General features: G+C 33.5%; 2 protein-coding genes and 1 long non-coding RNA gene across 3 annotated transcripts; 1 reads left to right on the top strand and 2 right to left on the bottom strand.

The window, feature by feature from the left end:
- The first annotated feature begins 258 nt into the window (after positions 1 to 258).
- Positions 259 to 9,650, top strand: LOC133202312 (ubiquitin-associated domain-containing protein 2-like). Its single transcript, XM_061338106.1, has 8 exons — positions 259 to 356; positions 2,493 to 2,740; positions 3,176 to 3,279; positions 4,889 to 5,009; positions 6,367 to 6,414; positions 7,192 to 7,437; positions 8,920 to 9,030; positions 9,244 to 9,650. Exons 1-8 carry the CDS (start codon positions 326 to 328, stop codon positions 9,352 to 9,354), a joined length of 1,020 nt encoding a protein of 339 aa, XP_061194090.1. The 5' UTR covers positions 259 to 325; the 3' UTR covers positions 9,355 to 9,650.
- A 3,469-nt stretch (positions 9,651 to 13,119) lies between these two features.
- On the bottom strand, positions 13,120 to 13,741 carry LOC133202756 (uncharacterized). Its single transcript, XR_009723295.1, has 3 exons — positions 13,623 to 13,741; positions 13,424 to 13,519; positions 13,120 to 13,191 (listed from the first exon to the last, which is right to left on the bottom strand). It is a non-coding gene; the product is annotated as an uncharacterized LOC133202756 (long non-coding RNA).
- A 177-nt stretch (positions 13,742 to 13,918) lies between these two features.
- LOC133202531 (uncharacterized) lies at positions 13,919 to 15,734 on the bottom strand. Its single transcript, XM_061338368.1, has 3 exons — positions 15,145 to 15,734; positions 14,200 to 14,256; positions 13,919 to 14,029 (listed from the first exon to the last, which is right to left on the bottom strand). Exons 1-3 carry the CDS (start codon positions 15,355 to 15,357, stop codon positions 13,919 to 13,921), a joined length of 381 nt encoding a protein of 126 aa, XP_061194352.1. The 5' UTR covers positions 15,358 to 15,734.
- Between the last annotated feature and the right edge of the window lie 2,854 nt (positions 15,735 to 18,588).

The raw sequence follows: 18,588 nt of genomic DNA, 5'->3' as shown, positions 1-18,588 counted from the left end.
ATAATTTGGCCGCCATATCGAATTTTGGCCTGTTTAGTAAAGTTATTTAGGGGTTGGAGTTAAACAACCACCACCACCACCAAATAGGCCTATGCTACATGAAGATCATGTAACAGAACAGTTTTTTAAACGTTTAATTTTGATTTTTTTGATTAAAAAAATATTCTGAACAGTCTGAATTTTTCGCATCTTATGACCGTTTCCGTTTAGATATTTGTTTCATACATTAGATTCCGGTATACATTGTCGGTTTTGAAACAGTGGACAGAGGCAGTGGTGATGCTGTTTTCTTACTTTTAGCCGTCATTATCCCATGGAATGAACTATGTGGCAGCTAAACAGTGCTTCGGGATTTTGTAAGAAATTTGTTGTCATATTTAATCTGTATTTTATCATATGTGAAAGAAATTTACGCATTTAATTAGATATGAGCAGGTCTGGTACAATCACTAGATTTAGCTACATGTACGTAGCTTGAATTACCTACCGTAGCTTTATTTAGCTACTTGAAGTAGCTTTAATTAGCTATTTCAATTAGCCCCTTTACGATAACTGCAGTACTAAGCTTTTGCAGGGCAAATTAATAACGTTTGGCGCAGTTTTTGTTGACAGATAATTAAATGACACATAATAAACAATTTCTTTTACGTCATATTTCACCAAAGTATAGGCCTATAATTTTGCCCTGCAAAAGAGCAGTACCGCAGTTATCGTGGAACGGTCTATGCAACTTTTCACAATTTTGCATTTTATTTAAAAAAAAACAAAAATTACAAGTGTATGACTACTAATATTTATACTAGAGAGTTTTAAAGAAGGAATCTAAGGGAAAGATAGTGTTAATATTGCTGCTTTTGAACACTTTTAACAGGTCAAGGAAACTATTTCTTGTGATGTCAGACTAAATTTACATGCTAAATGAGGCACCAATGTGACTGACAAACCAACCAATCAGCTAAATGAGTTAAAGTGTTGAATTGCATTATGGGTTAAATAAAATACAAAAAAATACAGAGTTTGGAAAATGCCAGTTTTTCAAATCGCTTTTGGAAATATATGAAGCATTTTCCCAAGCATTTTACTTAAAATATTTACATCATTATCTACTAATTCCATGCTCTCATATACAAACAATTGTTTTACAATGGTAAAATCTGGGTTTTTCTCCACTCCATTGTATAAGTCCATTTGTGGACAATTGCCTGTATTCCCGTGCTGTACTATCAGTGAATACAAATTTTATGTGTATTCCATGGTTCGAAACAATCGGTTCTTAGGTGTACTCACATATTCTCACCTCAGATGGCCATTTAAAGTTTGAAATGGTTTAGAGATGCTTTGTTGTGTGCATGTACTGGGAATTATCAATTAATGTGATTTATCATTCCTTTATGGCGAGTATGTACAAAGATGCAGCATAACGACACATGTACATGATGACAGTGTAAATTTTGTTTACTACGTATACTACTTTGATATTTTTATGCTAATTAATAAAATCACTATGATCAATGTACATGAGAAGTAATACCGTGTAAAATAAATGTTGAGCAGAACTAAACTTAGTAATACATATTTTTAATTAAATGCATTAACTTTTAATTTCTAGTCAACAAATAACAAAGCAACAACGAATAACACCAGTAGCATGGCAAATGTACGAATACCAGTATCAAGTTATAAAAATTGGATTCTTATTACTTTTGAAGACTTTGTAAGCGGTATTTCAACATGGAAAATTGTCCTTGTTTGTTTATGTGAGCATGGGAAATATTAGAACTTATTCTTCGTATTTTTCACAAAAACATTTTAAAAAGTTATTATTTGACTTTCCTGCAGTCATTTGAAATTGTGTAGTAAATTTAACTGAACCATGTGTTTCATACATGATGGTACATGAGGAGCATAAAGTATATATAACATATCTTCTAAATCATTAGAGGTACATATAACATATAATTAGATCTTTTAGCATTTGTAACCCTGGCATCATAACAGAGGATCTATAGAGACAGTGAGATGCCTGTTGGAAAATATAGCAACATTTATTCCAAAGTTGGGAATGTCAATGTTAAAAGACTAAAAACTAGTTACTGCAGGTGTAACTGCACTGCAAATGTATTTGATGTCCATTTCATTTATATTGATATATACGAAAAGATAAAAATACAAAATAAGATTTATAAGCTTATTCATGATAATTAAGTTTAAATCAATCATTAAAAACTTTACATCTGGATGTTACAATTTCTAAATGACATATACCGTTATATACATCTACTTCACGTATTCATCTGTGGCAGAATTATTTTACATTGATATTAGTCCCCTTTAAACTTCAAATAACATTCATTGATTGTCCATCCACACGTAGGATTGAATTTTTGATAACATCTAATTCTGCAGTACAATTTTCCTTCAATAGTCATTTTTAAAAACATTTTTCTTTAAAGTCATCATGTTTTCAATATATACATCTGTGTATATTTCAGATAAAGCACCGGTGTGCAAATGCATTCTGGGAGCCAGCTTCTTGTCGTCAGTCCTCATCAACTTCCCCCTGAGTCAGTACCGTCATCTGTGTGTGTACCACCACTCCCTTATTGTAGAGAAACTACAACTGTGGCGTCTCCTCACCGCCAGAATCGCCTTTCTGAACGTCAAGGACCTCATGATAGGAAGCATTCTGTTTTACTATTTTAGAACTTTTGAAAGAAGATATGGTTCAAGAAAATTTGCAGTATGTATATTATGAATATGTATTTGACATGTTAATTACACAAGATACATTTAATTGTTCTGAATAGCTTTTAGGTATAATTGTGCAATTTAAAAAAAAAAAAGAAAACTTTGAGGCAAGGGTGAACAGTGGTGTATTTAGATATGAAATGTACTACCAGTACTGGTGAACAGTGGTTATTTAGATAAGAAATGTACTAACCAGTACTGGTAATGCTGCATGCAGTTAATTTCTTGACAGAACTGATAAAAAATCATTTCAAAAATTGATGTTGTACAAAAATGTGTAGTGATAGAAAATATCCATCTGTAAGAAAGAAAAGTATCACTAAAATATGCACTGAAACATATGCATGTATTTTATGCACAATATAAAATTATATGGTTTAAGATATTGGAAATATGATTGCTTATTTATAATACAATTTTTTTCCAGTCACAGCTGATAGGATTTTTTGTATTTGGAAGTGTATTAGAGCTGTCTGCTGTCCATGTTTGCAAACTTATGCATTTCAATATGGAGCCATTGCCATCTGGCCCGTAAGCTTTCTATTACATTTATTCTCCCCTTTTCAAAAGAATTTGATTTTTAAAAAAAATCATATTCTGATTTGCATCAAAATGTGTTAAAAAGCAGATGGGTAAGAGTGCTTGCTAAAATAAAAACACATTACAAATGATCAGATCAAATGAACACATTACAAATGATCAGATCGATACTTGTACAGTTGTTGAATTTGAAACACAAAGAATTTCAGTATTTTTGATTCCCATAAATCTTTATATGTTCAGCTGTGAGAGTGTACAAATTTATGTACATCTTGGCAATATGAGGAGTAACATTCCCTTAATTTTAGGAACTTGTGGCTCAGTAAGCCCTCTTTTGGACCTGTATACCCATTCATATTGGAATTTCACATTTAAAGTTTATGAGATTGGGATGTCCCTTTTTTTTTTTTTTTTTGCAATCAGCTGTAAATTTATTTAAATATAGCATAACTAGTGCATTGAAATAGGAATAAAACCTGGACTGTGCTCTCTTGTTTATACTAGTATTTTGGAGCATATTTCAGTTTAGTCATGTGATTTAAGACATTGACAGATGTTATTTGAGTGAAAGCAACAACAACTTGGTCAAGAATAATGACTCAGTTAAGCAATTTTGCTTGTCAGCCTCTTGTTAATTATACCCCCGCTCCGAAGGAGAGGGGGGTATACTGTTTTTTACCCTTGTGTGTCTGTCCGTTTGTCTGTCTGTCTGTCTGTAACAAATTTTGGTCGCAGTTTTCTCAGCAACTACTCATTGCAGATGCTTGAAATTTTAGCACAATCTTTGTTTAGGCATGTCATATGGTGGGATTCATTTTTGTACGAATCCGATGTCAACTTCCTGTTTATCCGTGCGTCTGTCCGTACCATACATAAAAATTTTGGTTGTACTTTTCTCAGCAACTACTCATCGCAGGTGCTTGAAATTGTAGCACAATCTTTGTTTAGGCATGCCATATGGTGGGATTCATTTTTGTACTAATCTGATGTCAACTTCCTGTTTAACCGTGCGTCTGTCCGTACCATACATAAAAAATTTTGGTCGTACTTTTCTCAGCAACTACTCATCGCAGGTGCTTGAAATTGTAGCACAATCTTTGTTTAGGCATGCCATATGGTGGGATTCATTTTTGTACTAATCTGATGTCAACTTCCTGTTTATCCGTGCGTCTGTCCGTACAACACATAACAAACTTTGGTTGCAGTTTTCTCAGCAACCACTCATCACAGGTGCTTGAAATTTTAACACACTCTTTGTTTAGGCATGCCATATGGTGGGATTCATTTTTGTACAAATCCGATGTCAACTTCCTGTTTATCCGTGCGTCTGTCCGAAACATACATAGCAAATTTTGGTCGTAGTTTTCTCAGCAACTACTTATCGCAGATGCTTCAAATTTTAGCACAGTCTTTGTTTAGGCATGCCATATGTTGGGATTCAGTTTTTACAAATCCAATGTCAATTTCCTAATTATCACTGTCTTTGTCTATAACCGAACTTGTGTATTCACATCAGAGCGGGGGTATTATTAGTGAGCATTGGCTCACAGACTTCTTGTTATACATGTATATGTACAATTATTATTTTTCTGTTTTGTAGATTATGTTTAATTTACCCATTTTTTGTACCATACTTTATGGATATTCCAAGAATAGAACTTGGAAATGTTTTAGGAATCCCGATGACTGGGAAATCCTTCCAGTATTTCCTGGGTCTACAGGTATTATTGTTTAATGCATTCAAAACTACAATGTCCTTATAAAGATAGAACATCAGCTATGCTTTATACTTGATTTTTTTTTTACACAGTTGGAATAGAAATAGAATACAATATTAGTTAATGTTTTTATTGGTTTGTTTTCTGATCTTTCACTTACCGGTATATAAGCTGGGTTTAAGGTTCATTGATACTCTGATAAGAGAGATAACTCTTAATGACATAAATGTCTATTATTCCTTTATGAATTTGTCAAGTTGAATTGTCTTTATTGTCCAATTTTGCCCTGCAAGCTATGCTATGCTTGTTTGTATTTTACTTAAGGTATGTCACTCGTCAGCCTTTTAGAAAATTTCAGTCAGAACCTCTTACTTAAAAACTATTTATTACAATTCAATCCTTATAACATATTTAGATTAAACAATGTAAAATGTTCAACATTCAATTAAAAAACTGCTCAAAAATTCACAAAGAAGCAAGATTTATAAGGAACTATTTCTTGTGGCGGAAGGATATTTAGCAGAAAATTCTGCAAATCTACACATTTATTAAATTTAATATCTTGGAACTTTAGCCTCACATACTTTTACTCAGAGAATATTTTCCGTTATGATATGCCTGGAATATTAAATATAGGTCTCAATTTATATTTTTATAACAAAATTTACACCTTCGCTCAACAAACAATGCCAAGAAATGAAGATATATTAAGGAAGTTGAGATAAAATTTACACAGTTTTTTGTCTGAAAATCGCATATTTTGACCAATATTTCAAAATTTACATCACTGACCCCAACTTTTTCTTTCATTATTTTAAACTACTCGATACTTTTGACCGATTAGCAAATAAGTTGTAAAAAGTTTGATACAAGAAAATATCCTATTGCCTATTTAGATTTTTAATACCCCAAATATGAGACTTTTTTAGTGCAAAAAGGTCACACAATAATTTACGTGCATTAATTTGCATGATTTGTTCAATGATAAATATTATTCAAACTGTTTTACGTAAAATAAGATTATGTTTATTGCCATGGTTACATCTTATAAAATATGATAACGGTTAAAGTGATTAACCAAAGAGTTACAATTTAAGTGCAAAAAGGTCAACTTAATTGTACTGTAGCTCAGTTAGATGCACACTGACTCCCCATTTTCTCTGCGATTTTGAGTCATACTATATGAGTACTTATCCAAAATATACTTCTCAAAAAATCCTTGATATAACAAATTTCACGAGTGACATACCTTAACAAATACATTTCTTTTGGAAAATCATAAGCATTAAAGCAAGTGCATTTTATAGGTTTATGAACCTTAATGAAGAAAATCATATTATTCCTTTCTTTTCTTTAACAGGTAGCTAGCGGTTCTTTAGAGACCTTGATAGTAGCATTCTGTGGAATTGTAAGTATCAGGGCAATGTTTATGCATTACAGTAGAGGGTTATAAATTAAATTCAAACAGTTTTTCAAGAAAAGTTAGTATTATTTTTTAACAGGATGTATATACATGTACATGTATTTACCAACGATACAGTGTTCTTTACATATCATCAATTATATACATGAATGTTTTGTTCTCTAACAGGAAGTTGTATATATATCATCAATGATATTGTGTACAGGGTTATTTTCTTCCTGTGTTATTTTGTGTTATTTTCAATTTATCACACACTTCAAAATGATTTCTTCCTTTAAAAATTGTTCCACACACATGTGGTGTTATAAGAAAGAGATACCTCTGTTTAATTGACTCCGTTCTGAATTTGCCCACTGAAGAGGGAAAAGGGGCAAAAATAAAACTGGAGTGAAATTTTGCCTGTATACAGTATATTGTACTGTAATGGGCAGAATGTTATAATATTTGAAAATTTTCCCCTCTTTCATTATATTTTACTATTAACTCAGACCAAAGGTACAAGTTACATTTCTTTTCATTTATATTTGGGCTGGGCATTTGTGTCCTGTGAACACATTTTTAGTTTGTACAGTGTAGAACAGTTGTTTATCCCAGTGACCTATGTCTGGTGACCATTAATATTGATTGCTGATTGTTATCTGTCCAGTATATTGTTTATTCACAGATCATATTTGACTTAGGATTATGCTTATGTAAGACTTCCCATTCATTAAGAATTCAGCTGCATTAAATTATATTGCTCATTTGTTTTAAATTTTTTAGATATCTGGAATTTTATGGAGAAAGAACTTTTTAAAAATCCAGCAGCTAATTGTGATACCCAGTGTGATTGCTGGAACTGTGTATAAAGTTTTTGGTAGATTTATTGACTCTGCAGAACCTAAAGACTATGTTCTCCCCATGGGAGCCACTCTAGAGCTTCAGAGACAGGAGAGGATGGATCAGATTGAACGACAGGTGTTATTGCAGTCAATCCGAGAGCAGGGACCGCCTTACAATCCAAATCAGGTAAGTTTTACCTAACAGTCAATCCGACAGCAGGTACAACACCACAATCCAAATCAGGTAAGACATTGATACAGTCAATCTGAGAGCAGGGACCACCTTACAATCCAAATCAGGTAAGACCCTGATACAGTCAATCCGAGAGCAGGGACCACCTCACAAAACCCAGATACAATCAATCCCAGAGGAACCACTTCACAATCCAAATCAGGTAGGACCCTGATACAATCAATCCCAGAGCAGGTACCACTTCACAATCCAAATCCGGTAGGACACTGATACAGTCAATCCAAGAGCAGGTACCACCTATCAATCCAAATCAGGTAAAACACTGATACAGTCAATCCCAGAGCAGGGACCCACTCACAATTCAAATCAGGTAGGACACAGATACAGTCGATCCAAGAGCAAATACCACCACACAATCCAAATCAGTAGGACATGATACAGTCAATCTGAAGGCAGGTACATCACAATCCAAATCAGGTAGGACACTGATACAGTCAATCCGAGAGCAGGTACCACCTCACAATCCAAATCAGGTAGAGCACTGATACAGTCAATCAGAGAGCAGGTATCTGAGAGCTGGTACCACTTCACAATCCAAATCAGGAAGGACACTGATAGAACAACAGGTGTTATTGCAGTCAATCCAAGAGCAAGGACTGTTTTGCAATCTTAAAAACAGTACAGAACAACAGATATTACCGCAGTTAATCCGAGAGCAGGGACTGTGTTACTATCCAAATCGGGTAAGACCTAGATTTTCAATCTGAGATCAGGGGCATGTTACTATCCAAATCAGGAAAGATCGTTTTAGAGCAAAAGATGTGAATTGTTTGAAATTTCACCTCAGGTTAGTTTGGCTTGAAATTTCCATTTGGCCTATCTGTTGGGAATGACTTTTTCCAATCATGATCTTCTAATATCATGCATAGACCTTAAATCTTGATGTTAGAAAATGTGTGTTGGATTTCAACATAAACAAAATAAGAAAAAATGTTTAAAATACTGCCATACTCCCATGCCAGTTTTTCTTGGCTTTAATATTGGTAGATAGACAATTTTAGTTTTGTTGAGGATAACCTATTTTTATTATATACCTTCTAACTTTACTAGGTAAAATGAGCTTAAGCAACTTGTCCTTGACCTTTGATCAAATCACTGGTAAATCAAATGTGTCTATCTCTGTTTTGGATGACATGACATCTCTAACTTGACCTTGACCTTTGAACTTTGAATTAATATTGAAACATGATCCTAACTATTGAGGATGACATTGTCACTACCTGTAGTAGAAAAGATTTGGATTGATCACATATTCCAACATTGGAGTTTACTTTGACAATGAGTGAATGACATTTCACCTTGTTATTTGTAAATTAAATGTGTGTATCTTAGAAACATATGTCCCCTAGTTGTTGGTCATCTTTGTTTCTGTAGGCATGTAACTATAAGTGCAAGCCATTTTTGTTTAATTATCAGAATGGTCCTGGACTGTTTGGAGCAATGGATGATGCAGAAGATTTTGCAGAAATAAATGAAGGATTAAGGCAGAGAAATGTCCCAGCAGCTGATCCACCATCACAAGAACAGGTAAAGACTTAAATCTACAATAGAAATCAAAAATAAAGCTGTAGTTCTTTGGTTTTGTTTTTGTTGTTTTTTTTTGGGGGGGGGGGGGTCACTTGCAGATTATCATATATACAGCAAATTTAATGCAACAGCAACTGTCAGATTCAAAGAAAGAGTCATCGAAGAACTCGGACAACTTTAACAGAAGATTGAAGGTGTAGTTGTTTGTTTTAGATCCAGCAGCTAGTGGATATGGGATTTACAGAGGAAAGTGTGAGAAGGGCCTTACTTATGTCTCATAATGACCTCAATACAGCAACAAATTTTCTGCTCCAAGAATCTTAGCAGTCCTTGCTGGCCTTACATTAAAAGATCATTTTCTCATTAAAAATGATGATTCTCACCAAAGATATGGTTGAATTACCAAATGCCTTACGGTAATAAGTCACTGTAAATAAATAGTGTTTTTAATTTTGATCCTGTACAATGTACATCCGCTTTATTTGTACTTCTAGCTCACTTGCAAATTTATATTACATAGTGCAGATACAGTGAAACCTGTCTAATCCGACATACATTGGTGTCGAAATAAACAGGGTGTTGGATTGCACAGTGGAAAGAACATATGAAATGGGAATGAATTCACAGTGTAACGAATTGTACAGGTGTCGGATTGACAGTTTTCACTGTATTATGAATGTATTAAGTTATACTTTAATATGATTATAACTATCAATTAAGAATATTTGTAAAAATGTAAATGTTAATTTAATTTTACAACTAATTTTACATTAAGTCTGTGGATATTTTTTTTATCCATTTTAATCTGTCCTGAGCCAAAGGTTCAATAAGAGAGAATCTGTCAGGTAAATTCATTTTAAACTTTGATAATTTGCTGTATGTTATGTATGTAGCATAAAAGGGGTGATTATTCTGTGTAAATCAGGTACTGTACTTACACAATGAAAGAGCAGATCCTACATGTACATCCATTTGGTGTATGAATAAAACTTTAAATTTTATAGCCTAGTAGCACATTTTAAAGTATGTGATCCTGTTGATACATATAATGTATTAAAACATTGGAGGGTTTCTTTTAAGGTAAATTATTCATTATTTTGGGCCAATAATGGCCCTGACATTAACAGTAATAATAAAAAAAATCAAAGCTGTATACATTGTATCTTTCACAAATCTGTTATCAGACCACTTTAAAATGTTTTGCATGATATCTTGAAATGCCTTCAGTGAACTTTACGTTCTGAGTACATGTGCTGAAGGGCTTTTTTAAATGGACAAAACCAGTTGAAGTGTTTTTTCCCCCCATTTTTTCAGCTAAACTTAGCATGCATCTGACGTGTATCATGTCTTGATAATTCTCTTAACAGTGCAGTTCAATGAAGCACTTTACATAAAAGTCAGTAGTCATGTGTTCAAATGCCAAATGTTCACAGTCTTAAACTGGAAATCTGAATGAGTTTTTTTTTTTTAATAAAATTATATCAGATTATTTTCCCCTATCAGGTAATTTAAAGTTGGAAGGAAAATCTGTCCTACTTTTTTGGTATCGATGGAATATTTTGGTTTGGTAAAACAGCAAAACTAGTTTAAGTCATCTCCTAGTATCTACCCATCTGTAATTTTTTTTTACATGGATGTTTCATAGTTTATTTACAATAAAAAAATAATGGAAAAAATATTTATTCTACAACAAAGAGAAAATTCTTATGTTTATTTTAAAAGAAATTATGTAATTTTTTTGCTTTATAGCTATGTATTTTTTTTTTTTTTTTTTTTTTTTTTTTGATATTCATCTTTTTAGTTCACATGAAAGTTGATAGAGAATAAGACTGAATATGAAAGGTCAAATATCAGGTAATTTACATATGTAGTATTGGTCCCAGTGATCATAATTCCATTTGATCAGACTGTGAGTTCATGCATGTTGCAGTCAGGCAGCACCTTTTTGGCAATTTTAAATTTTAAAAGTCTGCTTTAAAATTCCCATTTTTCTTAAATGGTAGTTGGACAGAAAAATCTAGAGGGGGGGGGGGGGGATTGTGTGATGCTTCATGTATCATTTACGTCTATTTTAAGGTGCTGTATTGTAAACGTCAAATGCAAATGCTTGTTTGGGATAATGTATTATAAAGCATTGTTTCTAAATTTTATGCTTTATTGTGTGATAAAGTTGTTTAAAAAGAGTTTATAAATATCCAATTTTATTTTCATTTTGATATGTTTCATGCTTTCGTAATGTTACTTAAATTTACCGTTGCACACTTGCATGTACAAGTAAAAAACTTCTCAAACTTGTATATTTTTGCACCAATTCCAGAAAGTACAGAAACAATGTAGCTGTATATGTCAAAATATGAATTCATCAAATTTTGTTTGGAGTGTCTTTATTTATTGTCTTTTATGTTGGAGAAATGTTGTTATTTCTTTATTTCACAGTAAATCATATGAGGCCTTTTTTTTTTTTTTAAATTTTGTACTTACCGGTAATCCGGACCAGAACATAAAAGTAAAGAAAGGAGATTTGACTGAAGGACAAAACTCATAACGTCAAAGAATTGACAAAAGGGACTAGGGCTAAAGTCATTCTAGCCTAGTTTATAGATTTACTGAACCAATCTAGAGAGCAATTCGTATTACTTGACATTTTTGATTCTTGAGATTTTTTAAAACAACTCTACCTCATTTTTATCATTTGGTAATACATAATGACCTTTTGGGGAAAGCAATGGCCCCTTATATGAAAATATTTGAGAACATTTTATCCTAGGATGCATTGAGACAAGTATGGTTTCAGGTGACCTGTTGGTTTTGGAGAAGAAACTGAAAAATCAAGGTATGACAAAGAGAAAGATGCCAGACAGATGATGAACAAATTTTGATAACAATACCTGCTTGATCAATTTGGTAAGGTGAGATAGTGTTACATCTGACAACAAAGAAAAGGTTTATAGAACGAAGATCGAAGTTCTCGTTTTATGTTTTGTTTTGTTTTTTTTTTTTTTGTTTTTTTTTTTGCAAAAAGCATCCCTTGGGAAAGAAAAATGTTCATGTGACACAGTTCTCAGCTGAGTTGCCTCATGATGATCTCTGAAGGATTTTTTTTTTCTTTTCAAGAGTCTTTGACCGTTCCACGGTACCCGATCTCACCTCATATATTTTCAGAGGTCCGTGTCTGCTCTGCTCATAAGTTGTATAGTTTAATTGGACTTTTTAGCACCTGGTCCATTTAAAGCTTATATAAATGACCCAAATGTTGTACTTAACCAGAGTTTCGTCAAGTATAAACTGATAAGTGAGAATCATGTTTTCTTTCTCCTCGAGTCTATAAAGAGTCAAAAGCAGCATGTAATGTACATTTCAGGGGGAAAAGGGCATTCAAAATATTCCCCATGTGTGCAGATTTTGTTTGTGTATGTATACCTTCTTTTAAGTTGGATACATTCCTTACAATTTAGATAAATGTTAAATGTACGTCAGATGCAGTCTCCACTTTGTATCAAATAGAATTTTTAAAACATCACTTATTTAAAGCTCAGAACAGGCCTAAATTTTGTACTTAGGCAGGGATACCCCAAATTATGTGTAAGGCCCTTTTGAAAGCATGCTTTTTAAACAAAGTTCGTAATGTTTTGGATTTTCTTGGTACTTTAAACACGAAGGTCTTCAAAAATTGTAAAAATGGAGGTCCCCGCTATACGTGTATCTGCCATGCTAACATTAAATATTTTGAGTTTAGTCTGGCCAAAGTGAAGAGACGTTACTGTCTCTTGTTTTTGCGAACTTGCAAGATAAGCGTATGTATTTTGGAGTATACATGTACTAGACATATTTTTTTGGTCGTCGAATCTTATAGGTTGACAACATTTGGTGCAAAATAAAGAAATTGGATCTCGGAAACTTCCTTTGATATTTTTAACATGGTTTAATAACAACAAATTGAAACAGTAATGAGAACATTAATATTTTCAAATTTCATTTATTTTTCGATAACAATAAATTGTTAAAAACGTTATCAATTTAGCACTGACATAGCTGCTTTTTAAAAAATATGAATGAATTTCATTTATTTTTTTTATAATTAAAAAAAAACTGCACTCGTCCATTCTGTAATTTTCCATAACTGCTACATCTTTGAATGCAGTATATATTAGAATCCAAAACCTAAAAAAAAGAAGAAAATGTAAAGTGAAATTAGCACCAAATATTTTTTAACACTGAAAAGCAGGTCAACAAAAATTTCACTGTATGAATGACAATTAACAATGTGAAACCAAATAACAATATATATCTTTTATTTTAGTGTTTTATTAGTTTTTAATTGATTTACTAAAACTTTAAATCAACTTTTTAATATATTGCAATATTTGAGCATTAATGTCTTGTTAGATCTTACCAGATTTATTAATTAGGAATTGCCAGTAATCTACATCGGGTCGTTGCCCATGTGACCAGTTTTTGTCAATGTTTCTCCATGGCTGCGTGTTTTTCTCTGGAAATTAAAAAAAAAAGTTCTTGTGCAACATTATCCTTGATTTATTTTTTTTTTTACATTCTAAATTCTGTTGTTTATGGAGGATGACATGAAAGCATACCGCATAAGGGCGGTGTCTGACACAGCGGCCCAATTTTTCTCTCTGATTTTTTTGGTCTGAATCGAGTATAGTCTATGTTTTGTTTTACATCCTCGTGTCTGGATTCAGTTGAAGCCAAAACCATAGGCTGAAAAAAATAAATAATCCCTTTTTCTAGAAAGAAATATATACTATTATATTTTTGTGAATTCTTCTTAGTTTTACTAAGGATATTGAAGATATTGGGGTTGGGGAGTAATAAGATTAAAATATACATGTATATATATATCAATTAAATTTAATTGTAAATTATTTATTTATATATTTAGACATAAACAATCCTGTACCATATAAACTTTATCTTGCTCTGTATGGACCAATCCTAGGCCTCCTGTTTCCATTTCATCAACTGCGTCAACGAGGTGCAACTGGAAAGACAGGAAGATTACACTAATTAGAATATAAAAGTTTTCACTGTATCTCAGTTTTGCAAAGATGATGAGCCTACTTTTTCGAATGAAACACTTTCTTATGAAGCGAGTGTAGAGTTTTAAACTTCATCGTTCATACCAAATTTGGAATTTATAGATAAAATTACCAATTCATCAATCTTTTTTTTCCATTCATCAGACAAAGGACTGTTAATCCTGTCTCTCTGAAAAAAAAATCATTCTATTATTAATAATTAAGGTTTGATGGAAATGTAAGGAGAATAATCAAAATAAGCATTTTATTAATATACCCAGTATTTAATCTAAGAATTCACAAAAATGAATATCGATCAATATATCAGAATTTCATGAAAGCCAAGTTTTCACTTGAATATGATACAGAAGTAAATAAATAAAACGAATTAAAAAGAAGAAAAAAAATAAACAGAAAACATGTAAACATAAAACATGTTCAGATAGAAGGACCAGAGATTGAGGAGAAATTTAAGCTTTCAAGAGATAATAATATTCCGCCACACCTAACCATGGGTATCTGTTGTTCTCTTATGAAAATGTTATAAATACCGGGGGAAAGAAAACTCAGTTCTTTTGTCACTTTGTCATAAAAAATCCAAACCCCACCCCCGAACTCCCACTTTAACCTGAATCACATTTAAACCGATGGTCGGGCAACCAAATTTTTCTCGTTTCGTCGGCTGAAAAAAAAACATGATTATCGGGCGACGCGGAGCAGTTGATTTTCACTGTCGGTCGACATTTTTTGAAAACACAATACCTAAATGTCGGCCGACCGACTTCACAAACTGTCTGCCGATGGTCGGATGATGATCGAAGGTTGGTCGACGGACTATTCACTGACTGCTTTAATCGAAGAAATCGGCCACCGACGTAGAAAAAAAAAATATATCTTGGCCCGACGGACAAAAATTGGTCGGCTGACAAAAAAGAGGTCAAAATCTGGCAAGACAAGGGTCGATAAACTGCTGATTGTTGCCCGAAGAATCCTATTCTTGTCTCATAAACCGTTGGCCGTTTGTCGTTTTTGGAAATGTGACTGGGGTTTTAAATTAACAGTGATTAATGACACTTACTAAATTATATTTGCCGTCCGAGGTCTGCAGTCCAGACCAAGTCTGGTATTCTCTGTTTGACTCGCCAGACCCTGTTAACGAATACACTGTATAGTCCACAGTGCGATAAGATGGCCCCCATAATGGTTTCCCAACCCCAGAATCCATGTTTCCGTCATTGACACTAAAAGATTTCTGTTTTTCAGCATCGAGTTTTTTCTGAAGTTTGTACATTCGTCCTCTGTTGAGCTATGGCCTTTTTCTCTATGTTGTGAATTTACAGGCGTAACGTTCCCAGGTAAAGGAACATCCGTCCAATCGTGTTCGTTAGGGTTTCCATATTTTGGTAAACCCAGAGAATAGTGGTCAGCTTGGTTATCCTTGTGAGCAGGCTTGTCTGGGAAAATGGTGTTGTTTTTCTCCACAGAATAGGATGGACCAAGGCTCCGAATTCCGTCTGTGTTACAGTTGACAGTAAATGTCGCATCTTTCTCGGCGGGAAATCGGAATGTTTCCTGAGTGGTATATGACCCTGAGCGGCCATCTGTAATATTACTGTAATCCAGAACAGGCCTGTGTAGTAGTTTGGGACTCACCCTTCTTTCGTAAGGCTTAAGCTGTAAATAAAAAAAACTTCTAGCAAATGTCATTTCAATTTATTAACCACCCCCTCTCTTCTGTAAAATTAAAAAAAATACTAAATATTATAAATGCAAACCATTTTTTTCATTTTATTTTTCCGCCAAAAGAAGATGGAAAGAAGTACGAATGCATTGCATTGAAAGATGGTTCATAATAAGATATCTAGGATACATGTAATATACTTTCTTCAGTGAAAACTTTGTTGTCCTGATCAAAACAACTTCTAAAATAAAGATACAATCGCTTTGAAACGATTTTGTTAACAACAAGGTATATTTTACCCTTTTTGCCTTGTATGCGCTGCAATGAGTTAGAATAACTTTAAACTTCATGAAAAAATCTCAAATATTTTATTTCCTAATATTTCACACGTCCGCTTGCAACTAAATGGCGCCGTATCTATGACGTGACGTTGCCACAATGCAATTTTGTCAAAAATTCGTGACGTCATCAATCTTCTTATTTTTATTATTATATTTTTTTTTTCAATAAAGCGAAATGTCGATAAAAATGAGAAATATTTTACATTTTTCATAAAGATGTCATTTGTCATAAAGAATCGAAAAAATGATAGAACTGACAAATCGGAAGTTTCTACGCGTGATTTAAGAGTTAAGAAATACCAACTTTTTTAGCTCACCTGAGCCGAAGGCTCAAGTGAGCTTTTCTGATCACATTTTGTCCGTCGTCCGTCTGTCCGTCTGTCTGTCCGTCTGTCTGTCCGTCCGTCTGTAAACTTTTCACATTTTTGACTTCTTCTCAAGAACCACTGGGCCAATTTTGACCAAACTTGGTACAAAGCATCCTTGGGTGAAGGGAAATTTAAATTGTTAAAATGAAGGGCCAAGTCCCCTCACAAGGGGAGATAATCAAGAGAAGACAAAAATAGGGTGGGGTCATTAAAAAATCTTCTTCTCAAGAACCACAGGGCCAGTAAAGCTGAAACTTATATGGAAGCATCCTGGGGTAGTGTAGATTCTAAATTGTTCAAATCATGACCCCCGGGGGTAGGGCGGGGCCACAATAGGGAATCCAAGTTTTACATTGAAATATATAGGAAAAATCTTTAAAAATCTTCTTCTCAAGAACCACTGGACCAGAAAAGCTGAAACTTATGTGGAAGCATCCTGGGGTAGTGTAGATTCTAAATTGTTCAAATCATGACCCCCGGGGGTAGGGCGGGGCCACAATAGGGAATCCAAGTTTTACATTTAAATATATAGGAAAAATCTTAAAAAATCTTCTTCTCAAGAACCACTGGACCAGAAAAGCTGAAACTTACTTGGAAGCATGCTGGGGTAGTGTAGATTCCAATTGTTCAAATCATGACCCCCGGGGGTAGGGCGGGGCCACAATAAGTACTACCGGGGGGGGGGGGGGGAGAAATCAGGTGAAAAACAGCAAGGCCAAAGTTACTCAGGTGAGCGCTGTGGCCCATGGGCCTCTTGTTCTAAATTACAGTAGGTCCATAAAGGACAAATTACTTAAATCCATTTTTTGCAAGATAAACTGAAATTACCTACCTGTTTGTTGAAATCTTTTTGTTTATACTGAACTCATTACGTCACAATCAAACGGAGTGCATGTTGCGGTAGCGCAGTCTTTCGCGGAATCAAATGCATAAGCTTTAAAAAAAATTACATAGTACATTCTATATTTCTTTCAAACGCTTTTCAATGTAGCAAATACGGTCCAACTTGGCAAAATTTGTGAATTGTTAGATAATATACTTGAGAGAGTTGGCTCTCTTGGTTAATTACACTCTGCTATGTTCACTTCTTCAAGTAAGTATTTTTTCTAAAGGTACTGCTTTTTTCAATTATAAGAAAAAAGTTCATAACAGTTCTGTATAAAGAAAGCTATACACCTATATTTCGTTATTTGTAGTGAAATTAGTCCCCCAAAATATTGACATATTATGGCGTTTATATGTTACTGAGGAGTACTGTACATATTTGAGAAGTGGTGTTAAAGAGATGTGGATTCTTGAAACTTCGAGGAACTTTACGAAAGATTGAAATCACAAAATTTTACCAAAATCAATAACATCAAAGCGTACGACTTTTTAACTCTTTATACAACCCAGATAAATTGAAGTCCGGGTTTCTGACATCATAGACAACTGCATTTTCAATAAAAATGGAACTCATAAAGGAGATGGGTGAACAAGGCGCACAGTATGCCTATAGCTTTGAACAGATGATAAAAATCCTAATCATTTGTGAATTTAGTATTTTGAGTAAAGTTCTCATGATTGAATTTTATGAAATTATGATAAACAAAACTTTTCTGAGGAAAATTTTCTAGGCAAAAATTATTCTGTTTAAAAAAAAATAATGTGGTATTGTCGAACTCTAGCAATAAAAATACTGACCATCATCTTCATTTGAGACTAACGCGCTAACCACTACGCTACACAGCTCTTGATGAATTGGACTTCATTTCTCGGAAAGATGCGAACGTTTTGTCATAAAAGTATATTTTTAAGGTATAGGGCTCTTTGCTCCATAGTTTTGTTGGCCAATAAATGTATATTTTCCGCAAACTTTGAAAAATATGGATCGAAGACCCACTCATATCGAAAAATTGTGTTTTAGTATGAGAAAATGATCCTTTTTGCCCTCTCTAGTGTGTGTGTGAGGCAAATAATTTCATTCTTTGTGAGATTTTTGCAAATTGTGGAGATTTTACACAAAGTATACTTTAATTTTAGATGAAATATCAAAGAAAATTTTGTTATAATTGAGATTTAATTTTTCACCTTCATGTTTGTTGCACTACAGGCACTTCGCTCTCCTTGTTCGCCCATCTTCTTTACATACC

This window comes from Saccostrea echinata, unplaced genomic scaffold (assembly GCF_033153115.1).
Source record: "Saccostrea echinata isolate AGI-Se365-2 ecotype Australia unplaced genomic scaffold, CSIRO_AGI_Sech_v1 ptg000047l, whole genome shotgun sequence".
In the NCBI taxonomy this organism is placed as follows: Eukaryota; Metazoa; Mollusca; class Bivalvia; order Ostreida; family Ostreidae; genus Saccostrea; species Saccostrea echinata.
Note: the sequence above shows the minus strand (reverse complement) of the source record. Positions and strands in the feature narration are given on the sequence as shown.

What these genes read in the sequence shown, in the direction of transcription:
- LOC133202312 (XM_061338106.1), top strand. Translation starts at nt 326, where the DNA reads ATGTGGCAGCTAAACAGTGCTTCGGGATTTT. An exon ending in AAACAGTGCTTCGGGATTTT is followed by an intron (nt 357 to 2,492) that starts GTAAGAAATTTG and finishes TGTATATTTCAG; the next exon opens with ATAAAGCACCGGTGTGCAAA. An exon ending in AGTATTTCCTGGGTCTACAG is followed by an intron (nt 5,010 to 6,366) that starts GTATTATTGTTT and finishes TTTCTTTAACAG; the next exon opens with GTAGCTAGCGGTTCTTTAGA.
- LOC133202531 (XM_061338368.1), bottom strand. Translation starts at nt 15,357, where the DNA reads ATGTACAAACTTCAGAAAAAACTCGATGCTGAAAAACAGAAATCTTTT. An exon ending in CGGACGGCAAATATAATTTA is followed by an intron (nt 14,257 to 15,144) that starts GTAAGTGTCATT and finishes TTTTTTTTTCAG; the next exon opens with AGAGACAGGATTAACAGTCC. An exon ending in AAAAAAAGATTGATGAATTG is followed by an intron (nt 14,030 to 14,199) that starts GTAATTTTATCT and finishes CTGTCTTTCCAG; the next exon opens with TTGCACCTCGTTGACGCAGT.